We start from the raw sequence: 8,954 nt of genomic DNA on the forward strand, positions 1-8,954 counted from the left end.
CTACATTTCATATATATATGGACACACACACATATATATACACACATTTCATATATATATATATACTTCCACACAGATGGCTAGGTTTTCACTGTGCTACTCTTTCAACTTCTTTGTATGTTTGAAATTTTTCACTTAAAAAGAGCTAGGAAAGGGGCTTCCCTGGTGGCGCAGTGGTTGAGAATCCACCTGCCAATGCAGGGGACATGGGTTCGAGCCCTGGTCCGGGAAGATCCCACATGCCGCAGAGCAACTAAGCCCGTGCGCCACAACTACTGAGCCCACGAGCCACAACTACTGAAGCCCGCGCGCCTAGAGCCTGTGCTCTGCAACAAGAGAAGCCACCGCAATGAGAAGCCCGCGCACCGCAACGAAGAGTAGCCCCCGCTCGCCGTAACCAGAGAAAGCCCGCGCGCAGCAACGAAGACCCAACGCAGCCCAAAATAAAATAAAATAAATAAATTTAAAAAAAGAGCTAGGAAAAAGCAGCCCCCTGCCAAAACCAACAAAACGTAATTCTAATGACATTACTTTTCTCCTCACAAAGCAGGATGCAGAACAACATACGCCTCCATTTTTATTTATGGAAACATTAATAACGATTATGCTGTGTCAGCTAGGCTGGGCCACGGGGTGCCCAGATATTTGGTCAAACACTTTTCTGGGTGTTTCCGCCGAGGCGTTTTTGAATGAGATTAACATCTAATCTGTAGAGTAAAGCAGACTGCCCTCCCTGACGTGGGTGTCTTACATCTTATGTCTTAGCATGAAGGTTTTTAAAGATAAAAACCCTGCTATGTAGCCAAGCCCGCTGCCTCGCGGCCCTGCGAGGTCCCCACTCCCCACCTCCACCGATGCCCGACGCCGGGTCCCTGCCTCTGCTGCTCGAGGCGTTTCTGGGCTGGCAGCTTACGTCGGCTGTGGGTCACCCCACCTTCCTTTCCCTTCCTGGCGTCTGCCAAAAACTGCGCTAGGACAGAGCCCGCACACCCTCTGACACAGAGGCCCCGGTCAAGGACTCAGCTTTGCTTGTGTGGATCTGCCTTTGTGCTATTTCAGTCAGAACCATCACTCAGAACCGACCACACTGGTCTTGGCCACATGGGCCAAATGACTCTTTCACACATATTGACTTGTCCATTATTCATTCACTTTTACAGCACACTTTGACCTACTGCCAATGGCTCCTGCCCTTCCGTGGGGAGCTCTGCGAAAGTCTGTTTCTTTTAAAATACTGTGGCCACAGATTTGGGTTTTGTTCTATAAACTCGTCGTTACTAATTTCTCACTTTGCAAACATCACTCACACCGTGGGTGTCGAAAGAAAAACAATTAGAATCACAAGGGAAATTCCCAAGGACCGTCACAGTCACATCCAACTGCAGCAGGAGAGATTTAGGTTACGTGGTGAGAGAGCCTCAATTCATTCTAAGCTTGAGAAACACTGAGAAAAGTTATACAACATCCTTCCCGGCCAGTTTTTAAGGGAAATCGGGCCTCTGCCTGTCCCACCGACGGGGAGGTGCCAGCTGGCAGGAGAGCAGGTGAGGTGGAACCGTCCCAGCTCTCGCAGGGCCGGCACGTGCTGCGATGAGGGGACAAGCCAAGACCGTATTTCTTTGAAAACAACACATGTAAATGTGTGAATGCCTGGTAAGCCTGCCAGGTGCTGCACACAGCGAGATTCCCGCATGTAGGCAGGAAAACCCGGGACGGAGCCAGAAGCCAGGTGCCCAGGTCAGTTACTTAAAAGTTACTTAAAATCTCTCAGGGTCTCAGGGTCCGGTCGGTGAATCAAGGGATTGGATGAGATGATCCCTAGGCCTCTTCCAGACTCAAGGTCCATAAATACCAGAAAAGAGTGGAAAAGATGGAAAGCCTGGCCTCTTGGAAAAAAGCAAAAGAGAGCGGGAAGATGGAGGAGGAGAGTAGCAGCAAAGCCTGAAGAAGAGAGAGACCTGGGCAGGTGGGGGACACCTGGGGGCAGGTAGACACAGTTCCACCGGGGGGTTAGCACCCTCGACCACCAGCTCAACTTTCAGTCTGGGTCCTGGGATGAAATGATGTTTCCTCTGTGACCTCTGTGTCCTGGGGTGAGGCAGCCCCGAGGAGAATGAGGTCGGCTGGAGCCTGGGGCACCCAGGGGACAAGGATGGGTGGGGACAGTGGACACAGGCTCTCTGGGGGCCCCGAGTTCTTCATTTTGCCACCACCCCGCTCTTCTCTACTCAGAGCTCCTCATGGCCATCTCTCTTTGTCTTTGTCTCTGTCTTTCTCTCTTTTTCTCTGTCTCTGTCTTTCTCTCTTCGTCTCTGTCTCTGTCTTTCTCTCTTTGTCTTTCTCACTTTGTCTCTGTCTTTCTCTCTTTGTCTCTGACTCTCTCTCTTTGTCTCTGTCTTTCTCTCTCTGTCTCTGTCTTTCTCTCTCTGTCTCTGTCTCTCTCCTTCCTCCCCAGCACAGCCTCAGGCTCTGGGGAGCTGTCCGGTGGGGACAGGCGTCCGAGTGGCCAGTCCATCCCGCTGGTTTTTTCCACAAAGCTCTATTCTCCTCCCTCTTGTGCATTAACCTCTGAGGAAATCGCTGTTTTCAGGTGTCCACATGTTGAGACTCTTTAGGCGATGGTTTTAATTCAATGAGCCCATTCTCCCCGGGGGCGTCTGGGCCACACGCAGGACCCTCTTACCATTGGCTGGTTTCCCCGCGTCAGGGCTCATCCCAGGGAGCCCTCTTCCAGGGCTGCTGTCTCCCAGGCCATCTGCCGGTGCTTCTCCAACCCCTGAAACGACAGGTCGGCCCTCCTTTAGGGTGGCGTGTCTGGACCTTGGTTGGTCATGGACTTCTTACAGAATCCAGGAAACACGGTTCACTGCCTCATAAAGTACACGGTCGGTCTGGGTTTCTGAGGACCCTCTGAAATCTGCCGTGGTCACAGGGCCCCACGGTACCAGGGGAATGTTTATGTTTATTCCAATTACCCACTTAATGACATCGTGATGGTTATTGTACTTTTCCCCAATCAACGTTCTCACTCGTGTCTCCAAGGTGTGCAGATGGTCTGAGTGCAGGACTCTGACAAGACAAATGGAAACATAATAGCTTCTCAGAACTTGTTCCGTTCTTATCTCCTCTCGGTCTCCCATCAGCGACCTAGACAGACACTCGGCTATCGCTCTATAAATGTAAGAACTGTCACCTCCAGGCTCAAACGCAAGGCCCCTGACCACGTCTTCCCTGTTTCAGGGAGAGGATTCTTTCTGGAGGCCAGTGTGTGTCCTGCGTCCTCATCCCGCCTCGCCTCCCCAATTACTCCCTCTTCCAAGCCCCCCGTGGGCTCTTTCTAATCAGCAGAAGAACAGTTCACAGAGGGACACCGCTGCCCCCAGCGCTAGCACGGCCCCCCCAGCACAGCCGCCTCTGGCCCTCCCTGCCGGGCCAGAGTCCCCACCGCGCGCACCTGCCCCCCCACAGAGCACTCAGGGGGTGAGCAGCGTGTCCCTCCGGAACCCTCCCCTCTCTGGGCCCATCCGGGGCTCCCCTGCTCGCCCCGCTGCCCCTACGGGCCCGACGTCCTCCTGGACGACTGTGAGCTGCGCCCTTGCACGTTGTAAGTGACTGTCCCCGAGTCGAGGAGCCGCTGGGGCAGAAGCCCAGGTGTCACCAGGGCTCAGGCCACCTCTCTTGGCCGCACGGAGCCCAGCTGACCCGTGTGTGCACTGCGGCACCTGCCCGTGACCCAGGCCTCTGGGCTCGCTCAGGCCCTGGGCTTTGTTGCACGCTTCACAGGACGATCGACCATTTCAGAGGCGGCCTGGGCCTCACCTTCAGCAGGGTCAGGGTCTCTGGGTCCTCAGCATGGCCCTCCTCATGGATTTCAGTGCGTCTCCTTGTGCCCGTGAGCCTACGGGCTGGAGGAAGCATCTTGTGTGCCAGTACAATCGTAACTGCTAAGTCCGCTTCAGTGCATAGGTAAGAGGATTATAATTAGTACATCTGTATGCAGATGTCTGTTACATCCATTTTTTCTCTGAAATAGCTATTTGCATAGGTGCTTTTGCTTCTGGAGCCCAGAGGAGAGGGGCTTCCACCCAGCCTCGGAGCTGCGGCACCAGCCAGGGGAAGGGAGTCGCCCCATCCCTTACGCGTGGTTTCCTGGTTTCCAGCCTGTGATTTGGAGGAAACATCGCCCTGAGGGAGGGGTTCACACTGGCATTCTGTCTCTCTGCAGCGTTTCCCAAATCCATCCTGAGCATCTCTCGGGGACGGGGGATGCACCCTCAGTGTGTCAAGGGCCCCCAGGGCTGGGGCCCCCAGTGGATTTGTCCCCACTCTTATCAATTTCTAAACCCACATAATAAAAGCTCTTGAATGGTCTAAAATATACCGCGAAGTTTGAGAGCCGCTGTCCTGAGCTAGCGAGCCCCCGGCCCTGCCCCGCTGGTGGGGGCCTGAGCTCTCGCTGGGCCCCGGGGGGCTTCCTGAGCTAAGAGGCTGAGCCTGCGGTCCAGCCTGGCTCTGGACACCGACCCCAGAGCAGATGTTTGTACAGGACGGAGCTACTGAAACTGCAGTGAACGGAAAGATGATGGTTTGAAATTCGCGTGGGTCACGGCCGCTACCCGCTACCACCCTCTGCCCATCACACAGGGGGTCAGGGGGGGCGTCCCTGTGTGGACCAGTATAGCCAGCACCTGAGAGGAGGGGCTGCAGCCTGAGGGCACAGGGCTGGCCCAGACCAGCCCCCAGACCCTCCAACTCCAGCTCCGGGGCCCCTGGACTCTCTGGGGCCTTAAGTGAGGGTCCCCAGGCTGGTCCCCAGAAGGAGGCCCAAGGCCTCCACCGCATCCCCATAAAAGACCAGAGGCCCCCAGTGATCCCAGTAAGAGCAGGCGGCCTCCTCACAGGCTCCAAACATCAGATCTCAGCTCCCTGAGCAGGAAGTGAACAAAGCAAAGTTTCTAGATAATTGAATTTGTACTTTTTAGTCAGGACAATTCTTAATTGGTAATTCCTTTTTCAAATCAATTTTATTAAACAAGTAATTCATCATTCCCACACCGTCTGCAACAGAATGTGATGCACGTAACTGGACCTCCGTGTGAGCCCCTGCGAGGCTGCGGGGCACCGCTGCGCTGCCACCTTCTCCAGGGAGTCCCGACAGCAACGGACTCCTGTGAACCCCGAACCCCTCACGGAAGGAGCAGCGCACCTCAGGAGAGGGGGTGCTGCCTACTCTCTGCAGAAATGAGTCTCCAATCCAAGTCCGAAGCGACGCCTCACTGTGAAGACCTCACACACCAGAAATTCTCTCTCCAGTTCGGCCGCGGTGTTTCTGCAAAATATCAGAAACAACCCAACTAACTGCCCACACAGAGGAGGGTGACCGAGTAACTACCGTGGCCCGCACAGTGGGGGACCAGCAACGGCAGAGAGAACGGGGAAGACGTCTGCAGCCGGGCCTGACGCCTTCCGGGACGTGTGTCCAAAGGCACAGCTGCAGATGCCCCGTCTAGTGAGACAAGGCACATAACGCGCACAGGGCCTGCCTGTGCAGGAGGCATTTAGGGAGGATGAGCAGAAACCACAGGGCCTGGGCCCCGGCTGGGCAGGTGGGGAGGACAGGGCAGAGGCCTCCCCTGAGCTCCCAGGGCCACACGCTCCACGCTCCCTTTGCCACCAACGAGCAACAGCCAGGTGGGAGAGAAAACAGTAAGAGCCTCACAGTAGGGGTGGGAGGAGAACCAGACCCCACCTGAGAAGCCGTGGGAAACAGCACTGATGGCTGCGGGGCGACAGACGAAAGAGCTGGGCGTGAAAGGCTGTTTCGAGTAGGTAAACTCTCAGGCTGAGAACACCCTTCTGAAGTGTCAGCAACTCGATAGGCAAAGAAAAACTGGAACCTGCAGACTCAGGAGATGAAGGAGAAACTCAACCCAGACGCGGGGAGGGATCCGAGGGTCCTGGAGCCCAAGTGAGAACGGGCGACACCGGAACGGGCTTCAGCGCGGTCACCGTGCAGGACCAGTCTTGATTCCCTGGTTTCATTGTGTTTTTGCAGAAGATCTTAACATGAGGGGAAGCTCGGTGGGGATACAGGAAAACTCTGTGCTAATTTTTCAGCTTTTCTGGAAGCTTAAAATAGTTCAAATAAGAAGTTTTTTTTAAATCTAACTTTTTCTGTTTAAACCCTGAGGCACTGGAATGAAAAGCACCTTGAGTCTGAATTTGATGAGTTTCACTTAAGCCTTCACACCCCCTCCCCAGATACCAGCGCTGGGATTTTCTCAAAGGCAAAACCTCCGGACACTCAGCCCACTTCTAGTGTGGCCTATCAAATCCTAACAACGCCTTCTGCAGAAATCAAAAACCATCCTAAAATTCACATGAAACACCAGAGACTCGGAACAGCCAATCTTACAAAAGAAGAGCAAAGTTGGAGATCTCACACTCCAATTTCAGAACGTACCACAAAACTGCAGTAACTGAGAGTGTGGTCCTGGCACATGGACATAATCGAGAACCCAAAACAAAGCCTCACAATCACAGTCAGTTGATTTAGACATGGGTGCCGGGTCCACTCAACATGGAGAGGACAGTCTTGTTAACAAATGGTGTTGGGAACACTGGACAGTCACGTGCAAAAGGATGAACTTGAATCCCTACCTTACACCACATGTAACACTTCACTCAAAATGGGTCAGTGATCTAAGTTTAAGAGCTAAAACTATAAAAATTAAATAAGAATGGGGTCAAATCTTCACGATCTTAAATCTGGCAATGCTTAAATATATGACACAAAAAACATATACAACAAAATCTAAAAATAGATCAATTGGACTTGATTAAAATTAGACTTTGGTGCATTGAAAGACTCTATCAGCAGAGTGAAAAGACAACCCACAGAACAGGAGAAAATATCTGCAAACCACATACCTCTTCAGGGTTTAATATCGAGAATATATAAAGAGTTCCTACAACTAAACAACAGAAAGAGAAACACCCCAGTTTTAAAATGGGCAAAGCACTTGAATAGACATTTCTCCTAAGAAGGCAAACAGCCAAAAAGCACATGAAAAGATGCCACACATCCTTAGTCCCTGGGGAAATGCAAACCAAACCCACGGTGAGATTCTGTGGGGATGACTTTAGTCAGACAGACAGACAGTGGCAAGCACTGACTGGAATGTAGAGAAACTGGACGCCCACACAGCGCTGGTGGGAATGTAAAATGGTGCAGCCTCGGTGGAAAACAGGTTGATGGTTTCTCAAAAAAGTAAACACAGAATTACCATATAACCCAGCAATTCCACTCCTAAGTATATACCAAAATAATCGAAAGAAGGGACTCCAACAGTTATATGTCAGCCAATGTTTGCAGCAGCATTATTCCCAATAGCCAAATTGGGAGCAACCCTCAACAGATGAACAAATAAACAATGTGGTCCATCCACGCAAGGGGATATTTCTCAGCCACAGAAAGACATGAAGTACTGACACCTGCTACGACATGGATGAGTCTTGAAATCATTGTGCTAAGTGAAATAAGCCAGACACAAAAGGACCAATATTGTATGAAACATGTAGAAGAGGCAAATCTGTATAGACAGAAGGTAGATTAGAAGTTACCAGGGGACGGGGTTTCCCTAGTGGTGCAGTGGTTAAGAATCTGCCTGCCAACGCAGGAGACACGGGTTCGAGCCCTGGTCCAGGAAGATCCCACATGCCGCGGGGCAACTAAGCCTGTGCGCCACAACTACTGAAGCCCGCGCGCCTAGAGCCCGTGCTCCGCAACAAGAGAAGCCACCGCAATGAGAAGCCCGCGCGCCGCAACTAGAGAAAGCCTGCGCACAGTAACAAAGACCCAACACAACCAAAAATAAATAAAATAAAAATAAATTTTCTAAAAAAGAAGTTACCAGGGGCTGCAGAAGGGAAATAGGGAATTATTGCTTAATGGGCACAGGGTCTGTTTGGGGTGATGAAAAAATTCTGAAAATAGTGGTGATGGTCACACAACACGGTGCGTGTAGTTAATGCCACAACAGTACAATTTAAAATCGTTTAAACAGCCAACTCTACGTTTTACATGGTGGGGAGCCTCCAGCTGTGGCCTGAGCTGACTCGTGACCCTGACCGGTGACACGGCCCCGATGCAGCCCAACCAGAGCAGACAGCAGTCGCCAGCTGCACATTGCCTGTGTAGACCGTGTGCTCAGCGTGGTACCCGGTGTGGACCCACATCCGTGAGTGACGGGACCTGGGGCGGGTATGGAGGAACCCTCCCCATCTGCTCACAACGCTGTGACCTGAGCCCCAGCTGTACCCAATCGGCCACCAGGGAAGTTCCCAGGACAGTGAGGCCGAGTGCCCTGCCCCAGGGCAGGTGCCCGGGACAGCCAGGCGGTGCCGGCGGAGCAGCTGTCCCAGGCGGCCATGGCCCGCGGGGTCCTGCCCGCGTTGTCCTGCCCAGCGTCCCTCTGCCGGCTTCTCCCATAGCCAGTGCCCTGTGGGCATGTGGCCTCGTCCGCTGGCCTCCCCATGTGGCCACTGCCCTTCGCTGGCCTCGAGTCAAGGGCGTCTCACCTAACCCCCCTCCGCCATGGTTGTGACCTCTCTGCTCTTCTTACTTTGCTTCTTTCATCTCTTGAGTATTTGCAGATGCCTCAGTTTCTTGTTTGACACACGTTCGCTGAGGTGCTATACGCTGAGGTGCTATACCGCCAGGCACTGGGCTGGGCCCTGGGCTCCGAGGGGCTGGACCGAGAGTCACAGGTGATCCCAGCAGCCTGGCCAGAGCTCGGGCTGCTGGACGCCCACCTCTGCTACCTGGGAGCGGCTCACCCTGAAAGCGGCACGCAGAGCACCGCGCCAGCCTTGCGGAGTCTCCAGGAGGAGGTTCTGTCTGGGGACGCAGAGGCTCTGCCGGTTTGGGCTGGTTCAGCATCGCACGTCCCCAG

At 53.3% G+C, this 8,954-nt stretch overlaps 1 protein-coding gene across 1 annotated transcript in view; it reads right to left on the bottom strand.

The window, feature by feature from the left end:
• KCNG2 (potassium voltage-gated channel modifier subfamily G member 2) overlaps positions 1–3,864 on the bottom strand; it is a 47,095-nt gene extending 43,231 nt beyond the window's left edge. The window contains exons 1-2 of the mRNA XM_061170019.1: positions 3,820–3,864; positions 2,684–2,776 (exon numbers count right to left, since the gene is read on the bottom strand). Of these exons, the coding sequence (XP_061026002.1) occupies positions 2,684–2,686 (3 nt within the window). The 5' untranslated portion in view covers positions 2,687–2,776; positions 3,820–3,864. The remainder of the gene's footprint in view (positions 1–2,683; positions 2,777–3,819) is intronic.
• Positions 3,865–8,954: the final 5,090 nt, after the last annotated feature.

The sequence above is a fragment of the Eubalaena glacialis genome, chromosome 15 (assembly GCF_028564815.1).
Source record: "Eubalaena glacialis isolate mEubGla1 chromosome 15, mEubGla1.1.hap2.+ XY, whole genome shotgun sequence".
Lineage (NCBI taxonomy): Eukaryota > Metazoa > Chordata > Mammalia > Artiodactyla > Balaenidae > Eubalaena > Eubalaena glacialis.